The 25,186-nt window shown below is 34.9% G+C and overlaps 3 protein-coding genes across 3 annotated transcripts in view; 2 read left to right on the plus strand and 1 right to left on the minus strand.

Moving 5' to 3' along the window:
* Positions 1-1,385: 1,385 nt before the first annotated feature.
* Positions 1,386-3,761, minus strand: LOC142344698 (uncharacterized). The gene is made up of 2 exons (XM_075396564.1): positions 3,605-3,761; positions 1,386-3,301 (listed from the first exon to the last, which is right to left on the minus strand). Exons 1-2 carry the CDS (start codon positions 3,627-3,629, stop codon positions 1,491-1,493), a joined length of 1,836 nt encoding a protein of 611 aa, XP_075252679.1. The 5' UTR covers positions 3,630-3,761; the 3' UTR covers positions 1,386-1,490.
* A 6,699-nt stretch (positions 3,762-10,460) lies between these two features.
* LOC142344700 (uncharacterized) lies at positions 10,461-11,154 on the plus strand. Its single transcript, XM_075396567.1, has one exon. It carries the CDS (start codon positions 10,543-10,545, stop codon positions 11,035-11,037), a length of 495 nt encoding a protein of 164 aa, XP_075252682.1. The 5' UTR covers positions 10,461-10,542; the 3' UTR covers positions 11,038-11,154.
* A 1-nt stretch (position 11,155) lies between these two features.
* The window catches only part of LOC142344699 (4-hydroxy-2-oxoglutarate aldolase, mitochondrial-like), a 36,380-nt gene continuing 22,349 nt past the window's right edge, over positions 11,156-25,186 (plus strand). Inside the window, exons 1-2 of the mRNA XM_075396566.1 lie at positions 11,156-11,342; positions 24,992-25,181. Of these exons, the coding sequence (XP_075252681.1) occupies positions 11,234-11,342; positions 24,992-25,181 (299 nt within the window). The 5' untranslated portion in view covers positions 11,156-11,233. The remainder of the gene's footprint in view (positions 11,343-24,991; positions 25,182-25,186) is intronic.

Genomic DNA, 25,186 nt, shown 5'->3' on the forward strand with positions numbered 1-25,186 from the left:
TTATTTTGAAAAATGTGGCGCATGCGTATAAGGGGTGCAAATAATGTCCACTCACTAAGCTTGGGGGGGGGCTGGTAATACAAACGGAAAAGATCATGCTTTTTTCATAAAAGTTAATTAAATTTGCGAGAGGCCGGCAAATTGTTAGTTCCAGAAAATGTTCTGAGGAACTGGAGTTCATCAGAGTATACGAAATTCTGTCAGCATTTTTCATATTTACTTCAAATGATTTGGACAAATTTGCAGCAATGAGTGGGCATCACATTTAGCGAAATTGATCAAAGTTTGAGCAAAAATTCCAAAAAACTTAATTTAATATTCACGCTGGACCAGCTTTCTAATAGTACCACACAACTCATCGATGAATATATCGATTAAAGAGAATTGTCAACAGAAAAACCCAGTCGAGCATGTAGTCCCCCCACTAAAGTGCCTCCCCCTAGATTGCACTAAAGTGCCACCTGTTATGAAGTGTTGCAAAGTTTATTATAAACTTAGATACCGACAGAAGACGTGTTGTTCTTCCAGTAGTAAGATATGAGATTCAGAAGCAGAATTTTTGGTACAACTGGATTCAGAGTCAAAGTTATTCGACAAATCTTAGATTTCTTTAACCCAGAAAACTTGAAATATAAACTGAATGAACTCATGTGGATTTACTTTAAGAGACACTGGACTGAAAACAGCTGGGATCTATTCTGTTTTGCCCCCCCCCCCAAGTTTAGTGGGCTTATATCTTTTCGCCCCCAGGCGCACGTGCTATTTTTTTTACATAGCAACGTGGTAAATAACAACATATAATTTGTAATTGGAGGCGTAAAAACACTGGGGGGGGGGGGGCAGAATAGATCCAGCAGCTGTACCTGGAGTTACATTTGTTTGTGTGAAAATTATCGTGATAATCCTACATTTTAACTGCGTGGCATATTTCCCCAGTGGCATATCCACGAAGTCAAAATAATAATAATCTCAGAGTACTGTCTACAATTTAGAATTGCCGAAAAGTAAAACTGATGTGCTTTGAGTATTGCGAGTCTGAAAACAATCAATCAGTCTGTGAACTGTTATTAAATGATTTGTATCTATTTCTTATTCCTCATATTTGGTGATTGAACATTGGTAATGAAACATTGAAAAAAAATTGAAACAGTTGTTATCCGGCGCAAATGGTCCCATTTTGTCTATTATCAACACGAGTTCTCTTTCGTTTGATAAGCAGCAGTAAGAATTGTTTAATGACCGAAGTTCATTGCTTTGTACTATGAAGTATCTGCAATGCCTAGAATTTGATTTCGTCATCCATAGTTTATCTGATAGTTTGAAAACTTCGGATGTTTCTGGGCCTTAGTAATATATGCTAAAATGCCTGTTTCAAGGATGAATAACCATTTTCCAAGATTGAATTGAAAGCAACATATTTTGAAAATCACCCCCAAGTTAATATTGTTTATTAGAGAATATTAGAATGATGGTTAGTTTCTATTTCCATGTTAAGAAAGCCCTGTAACATTGGTTTCCATCATATCTTCGCCTGTTGAAATACCAAGTTCACTTCGTCTAGCTGTTCTGTAGGATTGCAATTCTTCTTGAGAAGCACCAGGCGGTGGAGGCTCAACTCCCGTTTGGATTCCGAGCTCACTTCTGCGGGCTTGTCTGTAGGCTTGTAATTCTTCCTGTGATGCTCCTGGAGGAGGAGGCTCAACGCCAGTAGTAATTCCAAGCTCTTTTCTTCTGTCTTCTCTATATTTCACCAATTGCTCCTGGGAAGCTCCGGGGGGAGGTGGCTCAACACCAGTTGAGATTCCCAGCTCACTTCGTCGGGCTTGTCTATATGCTTGCAACTCCTCCTGTGATGCGCCGGGGGGTGGCGGTTCAACACCAGTGGTGATTCCGAGTTCTTTTCGCCTGTCTTCTCTGTATTTGACCAGTTGCTCTTGTGATGCGCCAGGTGGTGGAGGCTCAACACCAGTTGAGATTCCGAGCTCACTTCGTCGGGCTTGTCTGTATGCTTGTAACTCCTCCTGTGATGCTCCTGGGGGTGGCGGTTCAACACCAGTGGTGATTCCGAGTTCTTTTCGCCTGTCTTCTCTGTATTTGACCAGTTGCTCCTGAGATGCGCCAGGTGGTGGAGGCTCAACACCAGTCGAGATTCCGAGCTCACTTCGTCGGGCTTGTCTGTATGCTTGCAACTCCTCCTGTGATGCGCCTGGGGGTGGCGGTTCAACACCAGTGGTGATTCCGAGTTCTTTTCGCCTGTCTTCTCTGTATTTGACCAGTTGCTCTTGTGATGCGCCAGGTGGTGGAGGCTCAACACCAGTTGAGATTCCGAGCTCACTTCGTCGGGCTTGTCTGTATGCTTGTAACTCCTCCTGTGATGCTCCTGGGGGTGGCGGTTCAACACCAGTGGTGATTCCGAGTTCTTTTCGCCTGTCTTCTCTGTATTTGACCAGTTGCTCCTGAGATGCGCCAGGTGGTGGAGGCTCAACACCAGTCGAGATTCCGAGCTCACTTCGTCGGGCTTGTCTGTATGCTTGCAACTCCTCCTGTGATGCGCCTGGGGGTGGCGGTTCAACACCAGTGGTGATTCCGAGTTCTTTTCGCCTGTCTTCTCTGTATTTGACCAGTTGCTCCTGAGATGCGCCAGGTGGTGGAGGCTCAACACCAGTCGAGATTCCAAGCTCACTTCGACGGGCTTGTCTGTATGCTTGCAACTCCTCCTGAGAAGCGCCAGGTGGTGGAGGCTCAACACCAGTCGAGATTCCGAGCTCACTTCGACGGGCTTGTCTGTATGCTTGCAACTCCTCCTGTGATGCACCTGGGGGTGGCGGTTCAACACCAGTGGTGATTCCAAGTTCTTTTCGCCTGTCTTCTCTGTATTTCATTAGTTGATCCTGTGATGCGCCCGGTGGCGGGGGTTCAACGCCGGTTGTGATCCCGAGCTCCTTTCGTCTGTCTTCTCTGTATTTCTGTAGCTCCGCCTGTGATGCGCCTGGAGGAGGTGGCTCGACTCCAGTTGTGATCCCGAGCTCTTTTCGCCTGTCTTCTCTGTATTTCTGTAGCTCCGCCTGTGATGCGCCTGGAGGAGGTGGCTCGACTCCAGTTGTGATTCCAAGCTCTTTTCGCCTATCTTCCCTGTATTTCTGTAGCTCCGCCTGCGATGCGCCTGGAGGAGGTGGTTCTACCCCTGTCTGAATGCCAAGTTCGCTTCTTCGTGCTTGTCGGTAAGCCTGCAGTTCGTCCTGTGAAGCTCCCGGAGGTGGTGGCTCCACGCAGAAAGCTATGACTGTTGCGTACGCCAAAACTGAAAAGCAGTTTAAAGTGTGAGTTCTTATAGCCTTAAGAAAGTTCTTCCCACTGTGTCAGTAATTCCAAAATAGCATTTTTCAAATCTCTCTAAACAGTGAAGTTCCAGTCATGTCGGTGACAAAGTTCAAAAAGATGACATTTATGTGAACTGTCACAAAAAAGGCGGGGGTTTTATGTACAATGTTAAGCAGATCGCACATATTACTTAATTAGATGAGCGAATGGATGCAATTAGATGAGGAGTGGTGCTGGCTATTTTTTCTGTGATATAATAAAGCATCAAACAGGAAATACTAACCGACTAATGACAATTTTCCGTGCATTTTATTTTTTCCAAGTTTTTCAATTCCAACTGAGTTCCACAAGAAGGGCTGTTAAAATGAGGATAATTTTTATCTGGTCTGGACTTCCATTCGTGACAAGCTGTTGTTTCCGAATGGAGGCTTTTATTCCGCTATAGAGCGTGAACTATGAGGATTCTGCCATTCGAGTCAAGACTTGCTGGAACCTCAATGCGCACGAAAGTATGACAAATACGCTTCCTGTCAATTTAGCAGATTTAATTAACAACTTTGGAGGATCTGAAAAAGTATAGTTTCAGATGCTATTTGTATGTCAAGTTGAGTACAGTGACAAGAATAGTTTCGAAAAAAAATATTTAATTATATACATCAGGATAGTTGAATTATTTTATAATTATTTTATTGTTATTGGCACCCAAATAATCAGTGTTCCGACGTTGGATCTCATTAAACTGAATTAGTCTTGATGAGCAATCGGTATAACTATTAATTTTGCGTCGTAATTATTTGGAAAACACGTGTTGGTAGGGAAGATTTTCATGCCATTGTGGCTACAAGCTGTCTTGTCATTTGTGGCACATAACTAAATAAGTGCACAGCTTAATCAAGTATGAAATGGATCCTATCTTGAGTGTAGATGACCTCTGAAACAATTTTTCAGATCGCCTTTTTTAATGCTTTCAAGGCTTCATCTTTGCACGTCAATGTATCATTAATTGCCCTATTTGAGAACGAGTGACCAATAGTGCGCATTCGGTGTTTATTTGAAATCTCGGTTTTCTTGAGTAGGTCAGGATTCACTCTTAACCACCCTATTGTTACTGTCTCTAATTGTGCTTAATTAATCTTTAAATTGACAAAAATCAGCGCTTACAATTATTAACCCGTAATAAGTTATTTAATGCCTGGAAATAAGGTGGCGATAACTAATCTGATGCAGTTGGTTTCGACTGGTGATTGCATTCTTGTTACTCAATCTAATAAAAATTTAATGCCATAATATGCTTATCGGAGCATCACCTAGACAAAATATAGTAGTTTTTCAGAAAACGGAATGGTATCATGAACCATTGATTCAGCCATTGAAACAATTAAGTCGGCTCATTTAGGGTCTATAATAAAGCTGGAATTTTTAGACTTGGTGAAATGGCCGTACTTTGCTTCGGAAGCTTATTCAGCGTTCAATTTGCTGCATTTGTTCAAGTGATATCAATTTTTTTTGTGATATTTGGTCTGGTCTCTTTTTTTTGTCTCAAAAAATTTTATGCATGACTTATCTGCATGATCCAAATAGTCTCATTAAATTGAAAAAAAAATCAGGTGAAGTGCTTTATCATGATGGAGAAAAATTGATAACTTTGTATAATTCATAATTAAGTTAATAATCCGATACACCAATAGCCTCATAGATCATGGCTAGCTGTATTATTTTTTATTTCAATCTTTCCGTTAATTCTCTTGTGTAATTTTGGTTGGACTTAAACTGGTGTAAGCATTTGATTGGAGCAGTCCAAGGGGTCTTATTTTGACAACATATGGCAACATATTATTAATAGCCGCACAGCGATAGCTGGGGCTATTATTGGCCTTCTCTTGGTTTTTTACAATTCAAAGAATTTGAATTGTATTAGGGCGCTGTCTTTTTTTTAAGATCTGTTCACAGATTTTCATGATTTTTGAAGTCAAATTGGAGTAGTGATTTTGGTCACGCCGAAACAGGAAATGGAGCGAAAAAGCGAGTGGTTTTGCGGCGTGAATTTTTTTTTCGCTTTAATTTTAAAGTAGAGTGAGAAAACGGTGTTTGAACAAAAATGCGGTTTCTCGGTATTGGTTTTTTGTTCACATGCGGCAATTTCACTCTGATTTTTACTTTTTTTTCGATTTTTTCGATCGGCGTTTTTCTAAATGGTTTCCCCAATCCATTCACAGCTCATTCTAGGCCTAATTTTTTTGTTTGAATTAAATTTTATGTTCTCGCTAGTGGTTTTTTTGTTCACATGCGGCATTTTGACATTGATTTTTTTTTCAGTTTTTTCTTATTTTTTTGATCTGATTTTTTAAAAATGGTTTTCTCAATTCACTCATAGTCCATTCCAGGTCTAGTTTTTCTGTTTAGTAATTGAAAATTCTTTGAATTGTACGTCAGGACTTGTCCTGCTATGTTTTTTTATTTCGTCATGATTTTTGTTACAACCATATGACGTCACAGCCACTTTTTGTTCATTCGTTCATGCAATTTCAACTGAATTGCATGTGTGACGTCATTTTTCGCTCTTAGTGGAGCGAGTTTTTTTGTTTATGCGCGTGATTAAATTTTTGGTCACACTTGACTTACCTCAGTCTCAAAAATGACTTCCTCACTTTGAAATTGACTTTTATTTACTTTAATTCAAAGAGATAGGGTCAAATGGGTGTGTGTGTGTGTGTCACTCTAAATGAAGGTTATTTGAGATCAGCTAATAGAGGCAGCAATAACTTATACAGATTTTTAATCAAAATATAACAGATCAGCCTTCAGTGAAAAGACGAATTTTTTTGGTCTGTCTTTTTTTAGTGTTTTTTAGACTACCGGTCTACGAATCTATTGCGGCTATTTTCTGGCAATCTGCCAGCTATGTTGTTATTTTTTTAAACATTTGTCTTCGACTGAGAAGGCTGTCTCTGACGTTAAATTTCGTTTATTGATCAAACTTTATTGATCATTTTTGAATCACTTTTACTCAAATAATTAATCTGTCTAATTTAAACACCAAAGTTTTGTCTTAATAAATAGACGCATTTTTCAAAAAGGAAATGTTGGACTCGCGAACATAAAATTACATTTAAGAGAGAAAAACCTTTGAATAAGATCAATAACGATGTTTGATTTGTGTCTTGCAAACTTTTTGGGACGCCATTTTTTGCTAAATATTCACGAGCAACAGGACATTATAGGTAACCGTTTAATTGTCTTGAGGAGCTTCGCGACAACCTATTTTAATCTCAAAAACAAACTTTTGATTATTAACTAACTTGTGTCATGGGTCTTTTTTCGTCTGGACGAGTATTGCGATTCTACAGTTTTTTTAGCTGACGAAAGTGTGTTAATGACTTGTCTTTTTGACGTTTTCGAACGTGGACTTCTGTTTTTGAACGGTGACTTGCTTTCGAACATTGGACATCTGTAGCTTAGGTACTAATAGATAAAGTAGGAACTGCTGGTAATACTCGATGTGAAAATTCTCTGCAATGCAGCGAATTAATCGACAAATCAATTGGGGAATTAAAGTTTGCTATATGAGAAAAAAGTCTGAGAGATCTACAGATCTCTTAGTAAAATCTAACACTTTGCCTGCAGAACTTTTAATAAGCCAGATGAGCGTTTCAAAACTTAGGAATGATATTTCATTATTGAAATCAGATGGCACTGAGAGTTTTTCTCTGAGTGGTAATGTCTTAGTAAGAAAAAGCAACAGAACTGAACAGCTAATTCTCCTAAGGTCGAGCAGTCGATCATTACAAAAAAGAAGCATCCAAAAATGGAATAAACTTCCGCGTGAAGTCCGGACTACAGATCACGCTCAAAGTTTAAACGCATGTTAAAACAGCATCTGCTCCAACAATTCAAACTTGTACCGTTGGAAAGGAACGTTGGTGGCTTCAAAAGTTATTTTTACTTTTAAAAAACGGAACCACTATTTTTGATTTTTAACATTGTACTAATTTTGTATATATAATTTTAAACTTGTAATATTTAACCCCCGGGTTATATTTTCAATTTACTTGTTTAAACAAAAAAAAAGAGGTCATTATGAGAAATTTTCTTCCCATAACAGTCTATTCTCCCTATTCAAACTACAGACACCACCCACCTACCCCCACCCCCGCCAACTAACCCCCTCACACCTAACCGCCCCCTACCCCACGTGCCCCCTACCGCCCTCCTCAAAAAACTAGCCCGCGTCCACCTAGGCCTGACCGCCCCCCCCCCCCCCCCCCCCCCGTAGGTACCCAGACCCCTAAACTAAAATCTTTGTCCTCATTTTTTGAAACCATGTCTACAGTTTCATAAAGCTGTTATTTCGTTTCTTTGACAGCTTTGACATTTATATTTGGTAAGGTCAGGTTAATAATTATAATGCACGACTCTTCCAGTGGTTTGCGGTACTCTACGCGCTATGTATTTTTTAGCTGACGCAAGTTTTCGATCATTGACTTTTTTTGAAAATTGGACTTTAACAGCAGCTTAGGTACTAAGAGAGAAAGGGGGAAGTGCTGGTAATACTCATTGTGAAAAGGTCATTATGCACAGCTTGCACTTTTCCAATAGCTCCAACAAAAGAAGCAGTTCAATTTTAATTGTTTACAGAGTACCAGGAAAGCTAAGAGCAAAACTGAATATGCATTCAATCAGCAAAATCAAGAAATTGCTGCAGACATTTTATACTAAGAAAAACTACTGTGCACTACGTCACGCTTAAGTTGTACTTTAGCTTATGATTAGTTGTGTCACCGCTTCATGCGGTTTGTTCAAAGAAAATGGTTAGCTGGTTATATTGAATTGAATAGCAAGTGCAAATCAGATTTGAGGAATGTCAAGATGTGCGAAAACCCCAGACATCGGCTGAACGAAAATTTGGCTAATTTGAAGAGGACCTCCTTGAATATACAGCGCAATTTAATTTCAAATCGTTTGAAATTTTTACGAAGGATCTTGCTGCTGTAAAACTCGAAATTCGAAATTCTTGTTGTCTAAACCGTTGATTATTGGAGCAAGTATCTTAGACCTTTCGAAGTTCTACATGTTTAATTTTCGCTATATTTTCATGACAATTTAGAGAATTGGCTATAAACGATTAATTGAACGCTTTCTTCGATTTCTCAAACTACCCAGAAGCATCTCCGCTTTATAGCACAGCAAATAAGAAAACTTCTGCTTTTCAAAGATGAACTGCGCGTTGCAGTTTTGAAGGACTTTGTGGGTTTAAAATCAAAAATGTACTCAGACAACAGGAAAAAAATGGCATCAAGAAAGTATTAAAAAAATATTATTGAAAAATTAATTTGCGTACGCATTGAGAAAAAACGAAAACAGTTTCACATAAAAGTACACAAGAACCGAGAACAAATGAAAGGAGTAACTAGAAAGAAACAACAAGTCTTCACACAAAATATTTCAGGAACGTTCTCTCAATCGGTGAAAATAATAGAGCGATAAACTAAGCAGGAAAAGCACCAACTGTTCAAACTGCAACAATTAGAACTGACTTAAGGCATATGAGGCTATTGGCGCTCAAAAATGAAATGGAAAGCCTACCGTATGGTCACAATTCTGTTGTCGTTGGTGTTTTCTTCTGCCAAATACTACAAAACTGGGATGACTACGGATCAGGCAATATGCTGTTCCATTGGAAGTGATACAATTGGTTATTCAGAAGGTAAAGCAGGGCAGGGTTTAAAAGAGAATAACAGTTCAGAATCTGAGGACTGAGAGAAACTAACAAACACAAGTTTCCAGCAAGTTGACTAGGGATGGATATAAACAATGTGAATAAAAGGAAAGCGAGCAAGATTCAAACGGTAGTGCATATGGATCTTATGACAAAAATGGAAAACGGTTTTGTAACGAATTTGTAATTTTGGAAGCTGAGGAAACGGAGAGAAATTCCGAATTTTATTCCCACTGCTTTATGAAAAAAACGCCGAGTTATACAAAGTGAATCGGATTGAGTACTAATCTTCGAAACCGAAAATTCATGTAAATGAAAAAAAGTTGTATAAAATCTCGCCATTATAGGGATAGCGTTAATGTTAAAGGTATATTCATGAAGTACTCTGATGAGAATGTAAATTCCTTCACTCAAACAATTTTGTGTAATCAAAGTAAGCTGATTTTGGGAACAGTTTCTTCCAAACATAAGGATTTAATTAAAGGAATAAAGTTGCGCAACGGTTTAATCAAATAGCACTGATTGTTGAACACATAAAACGGAGGAAAAGGAATGAGTTGAAATTTTGTCTCTCAAATCGTGATAAGTATGTAACTTTTACCCCACTGAACAAATTTGTCCCTTTCAAAAATTAGGAAGTGTACCGCATTTGTCGCGGGTGGGGACGTCCCGACATATGACAAAATGTGATACACAATTGGTAACGGATGTGAACGTCCCCACCCGTGACAAAACGTGATACACGGTTGGTCACTGTGGGGACGTCTCCCGTGAGAATACGTGTATTTTATCTTACTAGTGTGTGTGTGTGTGTGCTTGCGTGTGCGTGTGTGTGTGGGTCTGTGTGTGTGTGTGTGTGTGTGTGTGTGTGTGTGTGTGTGTGCGTGCGTGTGTGTATGCGTGCGTGTGTGGGCGCGGGTTGGTGGGTGGGTGCGTGCGTTCTTGTGTGTAAACTTTTTGCGGAGGTATTTGGGTGGGAACCATTTTTATGCTTTGCACAAAATATTTGATTTTGGAATTTTTTGCTTTGCTTTATAAAAAAACTAATAAGTCTTAAGATATACAGTTCATTACGAGGAGCCAACAATTGGTCATTTTTAATTGCTCATAAACGAAGTTATTTAATTCTTGTGTTCTTTTTTATGCATTTTTGCTGGACGATTTTTCGTCTGACCCATTTCACTTTTCATCCTCAGAAACGGGATAAAAAGGTAAAGCACGGGGGCATTAAGTGGCTGAGCAGCCCTCCTAGAGGCTTACGCCTTAATAGTATGTAAGTGTGCAATTAACCAAAGCTTTTTTGAGGACACAATTTCACGATGTGAAGAGTGGTTCTTCATCATAAAAGTTTGACCCCCTCTGTCAGCCCCGTATAATCGGTTGTTTCATATTTTCTATTTTTCAAAGCATATATTGAGAAATTGGACGTTATGTATATATAAAAAAAGTTATGGAGATTTAAAATTGCTTTGAAAGTGTAGTTTTTCTTTATCGTTAAGATAGTTATGGTTAAGCTTGGCCTGCAAATCAAATGCACCCTATTTAATGTTACAGACCTTGCTCCTTCAGACAGAGACAACTTCGGTTGGTGTTTAACCCTTAAGTGCCCCCAATGCGGTGAAGAACACAAAAATGATGTCTTTATTACCAAATCCGAATCTCATGAAATTCAGGGCAGTCGAGGATCTGCAAATTTGGTAATGAGTTGCTCGTTCTGCAAGAAGCACAGCAATGTTGATATATTACAAAATGATTTTACGTACAGTTTGTCTGATTCGGAGAAGTTTAAAACCATTTTAGTTGCAGAGTTTCGGGGAATTGAGCCAGTTAGTTTTAAGTTTGACGGTGAGTGGAATTGTTCTGCAGAGAATTCTAACAAGAAGTTTGAAATTGCGGATGGCGCAGAAATGGAAAGCGATGGCTGGTATGATTATGATCAAGATGGTAGCTGTGAAGTGTCCATTACCGAGTGCGAACATAAGTTTATTAAAATTAAGTAAATTTGTTCTGGGGGAGAATTTCGGAACTGTCTCCTGAATGTAATGCATTGTAAATTTCGATAATCAGAATTCTCCTGTTGGTTCACTTTTGCTTGAAATTGATTTTTTTCTTATCAATCATATTTATCATTACCTTTTATAACTATGTCAGAGTTTACCTGCTTACGATTCTCAACCACTAGACTGTGTTCCAGATATGAAATTGAGTTTGAGATTTGTCCGCTCTATGCATTTGAAGGGCGTTTTTCCTGCGATTGTGACGACGTTTTCGGCACCTAATTCGGAGATCTGTTACAAGAAAGCAGGTACAACTCACGTTAGTTAATTTTTCATATTTTTCATTAATAGCCACCGTAAGCCTCTCAACGTCTATTATTTAGGCGCTCTCCTTTTTTAAAAAATTCGAAGAATTTGATTGTTTTGTGTCTTGGATGCTGTCTTACGACTCGAAGAGTATTGGAGAAGTGTCTGCTTTGAATCGATTTTATTGGAGTGAAATTTAAAGCAAGATATAAAACGCGGTAAAAAATATATAGTGCTGTGGGTGCTGAACAAACTGAAGAGTGGAGCCGCTGAAGAGAGCGAGAAATTGAGGCGTTAAAGAAATTTCTGTAAGCGAGCGAAAGTTGTTAACGCGCGGCTTTTGAAAGCTTTTTTTGGTTAGAATGTTTGATTATGATATTGTTTAAACTTTAGGCTTGTTTGTTATAGTCGTTTGACGCTTTAGAATGAGTTTATGGTAATTTAGAGGTTTCTCATGTTTTTTGCTGACTTTTATGCAATTTTAGTGTTTTTCGCCTTTTGTTTTACTACTTTAAGTGTGGTTTGAATAGACGCTTATTACTTACGGAGTTTTTAGATACCAAGTGATTAGAGTTTAGTTTTGTTGGTATTAAATGTTTTTTGTTGAGAAAATATGGCGATAAATTGAGAAAATTTATACTTTTTAATATTTTTGCAGTTTTTCGTTTTTGTTTCTAATCTTAGACAATTTTCTTGGCCTATAAATCGAGGAAATTTATACTGTTTTTTTTTACAGTTTTCGTTTTTGTTTCTAATCTTCGAAAAATTTAGTAGCCTATTATGGCTTACCTATTGTTTTGAAAGCCTTTCAATACATTATTTTCTCCAATGATCTTTTCTGGCTCTACTTGCTCTCGTAATAATTAATTAATTTTTAATTTTTATAGTTCAATTTGTTTTGAAATGTTTTTTATTCATTATTTTAGCATTTTGGGAGGTCTATGGATCAAATTAGTTGTTTCAATTGTTTTGACTGCCTTTTGATTGAATTGATTTTCATTTCGAGTTGTTTGTGGTAAAGGTAACTGATAATTTTTTCTTCTGATATTGTGCGTTCTGATTCTTTTTCTTGTTCAGTCTTTTATTCAGAGCTATTTTAGGGGCGCTGGTGGAAGCCACTGGAAGGTAGAAAGGGCACTTCATTGGAATAATTAAAACAATTTTCTAATCTTTTTTTTTCGTTTTTTTTGCTTTTTATTGTATATAAACTTGCAAGGTATTGGGTGGATGGACGCTTGACCAGAAGCAGCAATAACTGTTTTTTAAAATAATCTTTGGGAAGTAGCTTTTTGTCAATTTCTGCTAATTTTTGCATAATTTTTAGCTAATGTGTTTTGAAATTTTGCAGAGAATATTATTTAATTCTGTCCTTCATTTCCTTTCCTTCACCTCCGTTTTCTCCACTTGGAATATTTTTGTTGGTTGTTCTGTCAATTTGTAGTTGTTTAATGAATGAAAATTAAGCGTGTCGCATGGTCTTGCCAATAGTTGTTTTGGTAGAAAATGCTTTATCAGCTTTTCTGGTCGATACTTTTTCATTGATTATTTTTCACGTCAATTTTAAGGTGCGTGGGAGAACGGTGTTTGAACAAAAATTCGCTTTCTAGATTGTGATTTTTTGTTCACATGCGATAATTTGAATTTTGCTATTTTCTTCAAGTTTGATTGGAGTTTATTTGTGATTGGTCTTCGGAGTCCATTTATTGTCCCTTCTAGGACTAGTCTTTTGTTTAGTAATGAAAATTCTTTGAATTGTGTCAGGACTTGTCCTGCTTATGTTTTTCAATTTGCTTCACCTTTTGATCTGGTTTTTGTTATTTCACCTTTGCCTCGTGAATTACCTCACTCATTGTTTAATCTGACTGGATTATAGATTATTTCACGCATTGAATTACGCATTGTAGTGAATCCGGTCAATGTCAAAAGAGCGAAATTAAAAGAACGGGATTAACCAATAAATCCCGGTCATAGTGCATTACGTTATCAATGTTCATTACAGCGATTGCTAGCTGACATTTTATTAAGCTTAATATTTTTCAGTTCAGAAGCTGAATTAAGTATAGTATTCGAGTCTCACTGAAACTGCAAACCAAACTAGAACTCTTTTTGATACTTAGAAAAAAGAACTCGGTCAATTTTATCTCTTCTTTTGTCTTTTTCTGTTTCAATCCCGATGTGCATCAAGCATGTCAATGGCCGCCTTCTTCCGGGCATCTATGTTTGTGTACGTTTGAGCAAATTATGTCAGGCTCTTTCTTCTCTGAATTGTAACGCTCTGTCTAAGAATTGACAATAAGTTGCTTGATTCGGTTTTCACGCGAACTACATCGTTCGTTTTTGGTTTTTCGGTTTCATTAAAATCAAGTGCGCTATAACTGGTAACAATATGCCACCACAGTAACAGTAAAAAAGGCAAGTTTATGTCGTAACTTGTATTAAACTTACGGTCTCATTAACAGTTTAACAATTGTGATTAATCAGACGATTCTCATGAGTTCAAACAAAAACATGCGCACATTTTGAAAGCGTCACTCTGACTTAAGAATATTCAATGTCAACAAATCTTGCAGCACAGGTTTGTACATCGTGGAGCATGTGATCTGATTTGAGTTTTGGTTTGAACTGATGAGAACTGTCTGATAGTAGTGGATAAATAGTGATATTCAGCCACCACTTTCAAAAAGAAAATTTGTCTGAATAGCACTATTTATCCACTGCTCTCACACAGTTCTCATCACGCATAAGATTACACAATAAATTTTTGCTTCCCTTTTAGTAGTTTATCTCAACTAACATTCTTGAAGGAGTTGTGAAAATGAGTGGTGGTACAGATGGAACAGTTCATCACTACCTCTTTCAGAATATTGTGTTGTGACTATTTTTAATGCGTTTTCAAATTTTTCATTCAAATCAAAATGTAGATTCATGTTTTGTTGCAGCAAGTAAACGCTGGTTTCACACAGTGTTATAGGAGTAACGTATTAGGATTAGGAATTGAGTGGTAATTAATAATACTTTGAAGTACTTGGAGTAATGTATTAATATTAGGAATAGCTAAAAATTAGCAGTTTTTCTTTAGTATATCAAGTATATTTATTTTTTTTTACTGTACGTTATGAGGTAATAAAATTAGCATATGTTTTTTATAAATATGAGTTAAGATCAATAAAAATATGAGTTAAGATCAATAATCACCCAGACAATTTTTACCGTCAAGAATTACCGACATAAGTATTTTTAAAACAGTTAATTTAAATCATGAAATTGTGATAGAGTAAAATGAGTAAACAAGAAAGACTTATAGATTTAAACAAAATGAAGAAAGAAAAATAGGCTACAAAAAACATATGAAAACAACTATATACAGTAAAAACTCATTTGTCTGAACAACATAGGTACTTTGTACAGTATTTGTTTCCTTTTTGTTATACACTATAGACTTTTTTGGAAGCAAACTTTTTTCTTCTATAAGGCTGATATTATAAATAGACATAGTGCAGCGCCATAGAGAAGCACTCAATTTTTACGCTATACAATCCTTCAAATTAGAAATGTAAAAAAAGTTTGTTTTCGTATGTTTCAACTAATTGCAAATGTAAGCAGACGTCATACAGTGAAAAAATAAGCTTTTGAACTAAAAACTTAAGTTTATCACTGATCCATCATAAGTAACAAAAGTACACAAAAAAGTAGCACTTCAAAAAAAGAACATGCAATACAGCTTATTTGAAGTTCTAAAAATTAGATATGTTTTCCAAACAGAAAAAACCCTACATTCTTGATTCAATTAAAAAAATACCACCTGATTTATCATACTATGGATTTTTTTAGTTAATTTTTATTCAGAAAATTAACTTTGAGTTGAAAAATTCCGAGTTAAAATGTGCAGCAAAGCTTTAGCGCTTTTCATATCTTCGAAAAACTTTAAAGTATTTGATGTGTTGAAAATACTGGCGGGTAAAGTCTGTCGGTCGGCGTCAGTCAGGACACGTTACCTTAAATTAGATAAGAGCTTCTGTTGCTTATGTTCAACGAGTCTCTAGAGATAAGATTTGTTTTCGTTTTTTAGAATAACACAAACATATTGTAGATAGTCAGTGAAAAAAAAGTAATATTTGAAGGTAGTAAAAGTACGTTGTAGTAGTAGGTACTAGTGTAACATAGAAACAACAAGTAGTGGTAGTAGTTAGTAGGAGTGTCTATTAGTATTTGTAAGTAGTACTAGAAGGTTGTATTAGTAGCAGGTACTAATTGTAGATAGTAGTCGTAGGTAGTATTAGAAGGTAGTAGCAGTAGTAGGTAGCAGTAATGTTGTGTTCGATTCTGAGATGTTGGCAGGACTTCTTAGCCCAATTATATGTTAAATAGACTGTGCTCTTTCTAATTTTATATTCATTTGGATTTATCTTTTTCTGATGCTCTATCAAAAATCGTTTCGGTAATGTTTTTTCAAAACGTCGACAGAACAATAAGTAATCCAAAATATTAACACAGGGTAACTGATCGCACTGTAAATTTGATTCAAGAAAGAACTATAATGAACTCTTGGTTTTTCGTTCCTTGAGGTGCTCTAGTAACTTACTTGCAGTGTTCAATAGTTGAATTTATTGGAAGCTTTTACGGACGACTTGATTTGCTTTTGTTTAAATTTCAGTCCCATCATGCATTATCCATTAGTGCTAATCTTAATTCGCAAACAAGACATATGCACTACTGAAGCTGTTTCTAGCAACACCGGCGGATACATTGTTTGTGTTCGTTCTTGCTTAATTGATCAAGTGGCTAATTAACTTATGAAAAGCACTCCAGTGAAAAAATTTTCTCCTGTAAATAATCTTGAGAGGTTTTAATATGGTAGCTGGATTGGTGTAGAGAATTCTTTTTTCAAAACATGCATGCTCAGAACATCAAAAAATCATTGTCTCCGGTTGTGACATTTTGCTTGCCAATGTTCAAACGACGAAAGCATGACTTCAATAACGCTGAAGTCCAAAATCTGTTTCTAACATATAAAACTATTGGACCGTGGAGACAAATAAAGCATTCTTCTAAACAATTTAATTATCCTTCAAGGACTTCGCTCTCTCTCTCTCTCTCTCTCTCTCTCTCTCTCTCTTTGTTGTCAGACTTGCATGCTTATTCATACATAAATACATAAACACATTCAGACATATATATATATATATATATATATATATATATATATATATACAATATATATATATATATATATACAATATATATATATATATATATATATATATTTATATATATATATATATATATATATATATATTTATATATATATATATATATATATATATATTTATATATATATATACATTATATATATATATATATATATATATATATTAATTATATATACATTCCATCGTATGCATATTTAAAAACGTACACACATACAAGCAAAAATTTCTCGATATATATACACATTAACAAAGCAAACTCACACATACATACATTCAGTTTTAAACTCATAATATCATTTGGCTAAATTTAGGCACCGGTATATTTATGTACAAACATACATGGTCTCAAGATTTCATACATGAATGCACAATTTTATACATTTAACTTTTGTTCTTTCATCTCATTCAGTTCATTCCTACATGAAAAATTCCTTTATGAACACATGCAATCGAACATACATACTTCATCAGATAGACACATACATAGTTACAATTGTATATAAAAAACAAAGATATGTTTTCCACATCATACTGCACATTTTGCAAGTATTGTCAACAAAAACGGTATCTGACTGACTGTTCTTTTACTTATTTCAGACCATTTCAGAACACGAGTTTTTTCCTGTCCTACTGGGTGGAACAAAAAGAAGTTCACGAAAAATTATTTTTGAGTGCTCTTTCATAGTGAAAAATCCATTTCAGACCATTTTAGGACTTCAAAAAGCTTTGAAAATTTTTCGAAAAATTTTTTGACAATTTTTCAAGTTTGTGGCCGTTATTATATGTAATATGAATTTTTTCCTATTTTTCCTAAACGGCTCAGAAGTGGTTTATCTCTCTACAGTAACGATTTCATTAAGCGCAAGTTGCCATTTGCTTGTAGGTGGGGGTTCCGGACCCCGACCCCTACAAGAAGTCAAGTCGACAAAAATTATGATTTCTTTTGAAACGAAAATTTGTTCAAGGTTCAGCAGTCCGTATAGCACCAAGAGTCTACGCGAGACTGCTGAAACTTAAACAAACTTTCATTTCGAATGAAATCAGGATTTTGGTCTGGTCGACTTGAAGCATATTGCAAATTGCTATACTACTACCGGACTTGATTGATGATTTACATGATGAGATGGTAAAGACATCTAAACAACTATCATCAATGCAATTTGTTTCTCAAGAGTGACTAGACAACTTTACTTTTAAATATGGTAAATAACTGTAACTTCTTCGAAGATGAGCAAAACTATGTCAACAATAAGCCAACAACACTTAGCTAAAGAAGTATTTAGTCCACAAATAACAAAGTTTTTTTAAAGAGAAAGAATGATACCGATATGCAAAGATGAAACATAGTTTGCAGAGTTAATTGACAAATCATCTTTAAGTAGATACAATAACATTTAAAAATCTATATAAACAGTTATAGATATTTTTACAAAGTGTGCATTGTCTTTACCATGAAAAATAAAACAGGTATAATATCTATTGCCGATGCTTCTATATCCATTGCGAAAAAATGGACAAAGTAAAGTCCCTCCTATCAGAGGGTAGAGTTCCAGAAAAGTTATGAGTTGATAAAGTGAGTTTTTAGTAAAAATTTTTAAATCATTACTTTGAGCATAATTCCTAAAATAAGTTATTAAAGTAATGATAGATTGAGCATAACTATAGATTGAGCATAATTCTTAAAATAAGTTATTAATCTATAGTGACCTAAAAGCTGTATTTGTGAAGAGGTTCAATAGAACTTTTTTTTACACATAATTAAGAACCCAATGTTTATCAATGGAGATGGTGATTGGGTATATTTATTGAATAATGCTGTTCTAACATATGATAGCATTCATAGTACTACTAAGATGACATCTGTTGATTCTTCTAATAATCCACAGAAAGTTAAATACCGCATTAATGAAGACCTCTGTGAGCACAAACTAAAGGCTAGGGATTATGTAAGAAATGCAGACTAACATAGTCTTATCCAAGGAATGTACTTCAATTTGGAATAGAGACTTATTTAAGATTAATCAAATTTTAAAAACTGATCTGCCAAGATTTTATTGGAAAAATAATAGAAGGTAATTATTATGAACAAGAGTTACCAAAGACTAAATTTGACTATGAATATAATAATGAAGTTTAAGAAATGAAGTTTAAATAAAGTGTAACTTCTTCGAAAATTTTTTTTATCATAAATTACAGCAAAGATGAAGAAACAGATTAAACCAGACAAAACAATAATCAGTAAATAATATTAATACATTAGGTAAATTTATGAATGAAATATGCAAAGGATAAAATGAAGAAAGTTCAAAAAACATTATTCATTTTAATAACTCTTCAATTATTGATGAGACATCTGATCAAGCTTCTCTTAACTCAAGTAATTTACCCACATTAGCTAATAAATTAACTGAAAGAAACTGAAAACAGTTTTATTCAGTTTGGTAATAAATTTGCCAGTGACACTATTCATAATATAATGCAATAAAACAAGAGTTTGGTAATAACATGTTTAATCGGACAATTACTAATATTTAAATAGGTGACGCTTGTGTTGATAGATGGAGAGGATTAAGACACGAACATATATTCATAAGAAAGACAACAATTCAACTTTGAACTGCAATAATACGTGAAATTGAATTAGTTGATAATAAGGAAGAAGCACGTTTAGAAGTACAATATGATTTTGATCAAAAATATATAATGACAAATTGAGAGTTACTATTGAAAATGAGCAATTGACTCAAATGTCTCCGAACAGCTAATAAATGACTAGACCTCAACATATAATAATTTTAATAACCATTTTAATTAAAAAAAACATTAGAAACTAATATGAAAAGGAAACTAATTAGCGTAAGAGAAAGTTAGGTGGCATAAAATCTGACATAAAACATTGTAGAGGTGACAGAAATTGTTTTATCACAATAACAATAACCTGGGTCTCATGAGTTATATTATCTTATACCATGCCAACAGCTTTTGCTACAGCAACAGTGTGGTTCAATTTCAAAGACCTATTTTTAAATTAAGAAATAAATTTATAAGATTCTCAGATGTACATTTTACCTATAGTTTTGTCAGAAATTTACTCAACTATATAGTAAATCTATCAGTGATAATGTGTTAGATAACAAAGAAAATTAATAATAACTTTAATATATGGTAATAACTTGAATATATTTAGTAATAGTATTAAATCTTGATTTAATCATCAATTTTAGTATTAAACATAAAAGTTAATTGTTGATTACAGTTAATTGTTAATTAAGTTGATTTTTTATTACAGCTGAACATTTATTTTTAATTATTAACTACCTTCTTTTTGTACCTAATTATAATCCTCTACCTTTTTTTTAATATCTTGTCCTGTAGTGGCAACATTAATTAAAGCACAAGTTGGAGCTAAAGCTAGTTTTGGATTTTTGGCTGCTGTAGCTGTAACATTTTTGCATTTTTTGATGCCCCTCTTGGGTTGTTTGCCACTTTCTTTCCGAATTTAACTTCTGATTTACTAACTCTTGAAAAATTCTTCAAGTCCTTCAGCTTCTATTGTAGCATTAGATCCAATAATTGATTAATTTCATTTACTTATTTACATGCACCTTTTAACATTTTACTTCACAGAATAATGTCTCCCACTAACACAAATTGAATTAGTTTTATACTTATGAAATTATGACTTTTTAATCATACAAGATAATCATACAAGAGTCGGTTCAATATAATCCTTTTTAAAAAGTCACACTCAAAACAAAATCTAAAGCCAAGCGCCAGGTTGAAGTTAAAGGTTTACCTGAAACTCACTGGAGAATAAAAAACTAAGTAGGTCCACCGATTTTAAGTTTTAAGTTATTATACAATTCATTTATATCAATATAATTAATATTTGCATTCTTATTTTGATTTTTTGCCCCCTACTTTTTCTGAAGCAGGACTACTTTTTAAGCTTGTTATTCATTCGTAAATAAATAGGAATTCTTAGGAATCTTTGACTAGCTGTAGCCATTTGATCATCTTTCTTGTATTATTTGTTCAGTTAGAACTCACTCTATATCAAACATTATCAATGCATAGTAGTAACCATTGTGTACCTTTTTCTTTCTTAATCCCTTTCTTCTTGTTAACACCACTTTTAAAACTGTTTTTTGTTTCAAAACTGCGAACGCCTCTATGACCTCAACCAATTTCAGGTTTAGTTTTACCAGGAAGTTTGTTATTAGTCTTATCTGGAATAACAAGATTACTTAAATCAAAGTGTTCACTACTAATTTTACCCTCATCTAAAGTTAATATAAAAGATCAGTATCAATATAATGCGATTTCAAATCTCTAAATGAAGGTTGAACTACATCATAGAAGAATATGAACATATGAAGGTCACTTAAATTTAAAACACAAGAACCAAGATATGGCTTTTCATTTTCTTTTTTACAAATTCAGCTAGTGTTTTGGTTTTATTCAATGACATTCTTACCTGTTGGTTCACTCCCACTCTTTAAGTATTTTTTCACCATTTAAAAACGTACTCTGATTATATTTTAATGATTCTCATAATTTTAAGCAAACAATGAGTTTTTCATCAACTTAAGGATATCTAGCCTGAGCCTGAGCCTCAGTCTCATCTTGGTATTAATTTGATTATATAATCTCTAATTATATCATCTTGTGGAACCTAATTACTCTTTAGTTTTTTAGTTAACTTCGTACCCAACTTAATAGCAAACCTAAATATTCTATGAGCTAGAGCATAATCATATTTATCATATTGATCTAAAATTGGTTTCTCAGTTTTACAATGACCCTCTCTCCTTGTAACCTAATTCATTATTATCAGCTTTTCTCTTAAGTGGTAATAATGAGAAATTCCTGGTCTTATCTTTACATTCATCACTAAACTCAAAATTATGAATAACCCAATAGCCATAATTAGAATCATCACTTGTAATTAATATTTCATCTAGTGTAACCTTAACAAATTTGAAATTCTTACGTAACTTTTGCATTAAAGGATAACCATAGAGATTATTGGCGTCAATTAACCTTATTGACCTATTATTATTACAAACATATCTACCTGCGCTCAAGCGTGAAACGTATCTATCTTCAGTTTTACCACAAATACTACCGCTTATACCATCTGTACAATTTTTTTAAAAATTTGCTCATCTTGAATATCCAATTCAACTCCACTGAACTTTAACCAACAAACAAAACTATAATCCGAAGACTAGCATACCGTAATGGATTTGGTAAGTCCATATATAATCATTTTCATTTTAACAAACTCCTCTTCTTGTTTTGTAATGGATATTCAGTACATGATGTCCAAAAAGAGAGAATTTAGGGAAGTCTTAATTTTGTTTTAAGTTGGTACGAACACTAGTTCTTTTCCAAAATCATGAGGTTATTTTTAATGCATCACACCTATATTTGTTGCATTCAATTGTTAACGCTCCAGATATCGGAGTTGGACTTTTTACTACTTCTTCAACTCAGTAGTTGAATGTGTGCTTGTCTGCCTTTATTACCCTACTGGTAATGGTTTTTTTTGGGGCAACCTTCCAATAACTGTTTCTATCTCATATGATAGTAATGATGAATTCAAACAAACAGAGTTACAACCAGCTGGCTAGTCCCCAGATTAGGGGAAAATCACGTTTAAATGACATTCATAACTTTCCATCCCGGAGGAAACTTGTCTATTTGAAGCTGGTATTGATTTTTTACGGCGAAAAAATATTGAATTGGGCTACTCTGTTAACGTATTGATCTTCGGAACTTTTCCGAAACGTATATCTGGCTTCATTAAATAATATTTCGCTAGATCTTGTCTTTGCACATCCAGAAGTTATTGATCAGTCGGCTGAGGTGTTCGCAGAAGTTTAACTAATTAGAATCTTGTTAACTGGAATGAGGTTTAAAAATCAAAGTAACTGACTGGAGTAGGCGATAGCGAATGAGATTCTCAACGTATTCCTTGTCATCCAAGTTTGATCCGCAATTTATCAATTTCAAGCTTGATCTTTGTACTCTTTACGACCGTTGAAGACACAGCTCCTGGATTCCGGAAGTTTGACTCATAAGAGTGCGGAGAAGATTTAGGTTATCCATAATGTCCAGTTGACATTTTTTTAGTCCGGGGTTTTGCTCTTCATGTTGCTCTGGATGTTTCTATTTCTGAAAATTATCTGTATGGCCATATCGAAGTGAAAATTCCGAATCACGTTGATGTAAAAATTAATTTCAGGCCTAAGATTTGTTTTTGATTTTCGATGGCATTCTCTTTTTCAAATAATTCTATAGATGAATCATTTGTTATTTTAATAGGAGCTCGAGAAAGCTGAATTCGTCAAAGTTGAAACTTAATTTGCCTAAACCAGACCATTCAATAGCTCTATTTGTCAAACTGAAGCTCTGAATGTTTTGAAATCTCTCCTTTTATCATCGGCATATGGGAAAGGTTTGATAATCGGGTGTTCTGCCTGTAGATCTTTCAAGTACACCGAAAAAAGAGCAAATATTGATCCTTGAGGTCCCCATCTTTAGATTTGTGAGAAAGTTGAGTAACTACCTTAATTTTTATTCTGTGGTGTCGATTAACCAGATATCAAGCAGAAAACTTCAAAAAGTTTTCAGTCCCAAAAAAGCGAATTTCTGAAGAACAATTTTGAAATTAATTGTTTGAAATGCTTTATCAATATCCAAGTAAACGTATCGGGAATGAATTCTCATCTGAAGCTTGATGTAAGTTATAGCAGTATAGTAACAATTGAGTAGCTGTTGAATGCTTGGCCAAAAACCATATTGCCCAGTGCATAGCTTATTTTCGACTGTCTTCTCAAATTGTTTGTGAACTGTTCATTCAAAATCTATAGAAATTACGCAGAGCATTGCAATTGGCCTGTAATTCTTAATTGGCGATCTGCTACCATTTTTGTAATAGGGACGCAAGTTTACGTTTTTCCAAATAGAGAGAGAGTGAGAGTGAGAGTGAGTGAGTGAGGGAAAGTAAGAGTGAGAGTGAATTTTTTTTTTGGGGGGGGGGGGTTGAGTGAGTGAGTGAGTGAGTCAGAGTTACACTCAGAGTCTACGCTTTCACATTTTAGAACGCATAAAAAATGTGTTAATATTTTCTAAATTGAAAGTGTACACTCTTGGAGTGAAATTTATAAGAGCTGGCGCAAGCTAAATTTTTTATAAAGGTACTTTAATTCAAAGACATTCATGGTTTTTAATTTTGGTTTGAAAGTAAGAATGAAGTTGAAATCAGCGTTTCGATTTGTTTGGTGAGTAATATTTCTCCCTGAATCCATTTAATTTTTTTTTAACTTAAAGCCTCAGGTGTATATTTCGAGGTGTTATGTTCCGATAATATACCGGCTATCTTTGGTATTGTTGTTTCCAGATTTTAGTTTGCGCAATACTTCGAGTAGTTTCAGTTTTGTCGACCAATATGCGTTTTCGAGTTCAAAAGTTAGATAAACTGGTGAAAGCCATGGGCAGTTGTATTAAGAGATGCACCCACAAAAAACCAGCACCTTGATAGTTGCTTGAGCACAAAGCGTTGGAGGTTACCTGACCAATTTCAATTTCTCTTGACTTTCTGAAATCGCTAGTTAAGAACTGGTGACTTTTGTTCAACTTTCTGCTGCCGTACTTTTCCATAGCTGTCAATTTCCCTGCAATTGATCAATCGGTTTTCAGTCTACTATCTCTTGTTTTGTCTGAAAAAAATGCTTAGTGAAATTCTTACTGGTTCTAACGCATAATTACTGCCTTAGAACGAGTCGTATATCATTGGTTTTGGCCGCAATCACAAGACACTGAAATCAATTCCCAAATTGTAAAAAATGATGCAAATCGATTTGAAAATTTTTACGGAAGAGTTTTGATCAATAATGATCGAGTCGAATTGTACATCAGGAATTGATCCGCCACCTCAGTTTTTTAACTGAGGTGGCGGATCAACATCTAGATTTTTAACTTTTGATTGCGTTTTGGTCTAATTAAATTCAATAATATACTTATCGTACTTTTTTGTTTGTTCAATTGACTGAAGAATAGTACTAACAATTGCTTTTAAAATAACGGTGAAAAAGGCTACCGATCAAAAATTTGTCCAGCCTAAGCGCGCTGTCATTCATTCATGTACTTAAATTTACTTAAATAAATTAATTTACGCGTTTTTGGCCCATATTTATAATCATTTTTCAAAAAAGCAAGTAAAAGGTTGGACTAGCTGTTCAAACTGATCTGGGTTGCTTGTTCTGGAACCAGATAGTTCGATCTATTATCAAACTCCCATAATTATTTTCTTGGGCGCAAAAGGAGTCAATAAATTTGTCTTTAAGAGAGCTTTTCTTTACCAACAGCTCAAATGATTCCTGTGCTTGCTATGACTGAAATTTATAGTAAGAGAAAATAACAGATTTTTTTAGCGTACAACTTTGATAAGTGGAAGGAGTGTGCAGTTAATGGGTACGTGACACTGGGAAGTGCTGGGGAGTATGTGTCCTTAAGGGAAGAAGAGGCAGTCGATTTTGTACGATTTGCAGCCGAGAAAGCTCACGAACAGAATAAGCCGCTCATTGCTGGAGCTGGTTGCGAGTCAACTGAAGCCACAGTGAGGTATT

Source organism: Convolutriloba macropyga, chromosome 8, assembly GCF_964194025.1.
Source record: "Convolutriloba macropyga chromosome 8, txConMacr16.3, whole genome shotgun sequence".
In the NCBI taxonomy this organism is placed as follows: Eukaryota; Metazoa; Xenacoelomorpha; order Acoela; family Convolutidae; genus Convolutriloba; species Convolutriloba macropyga.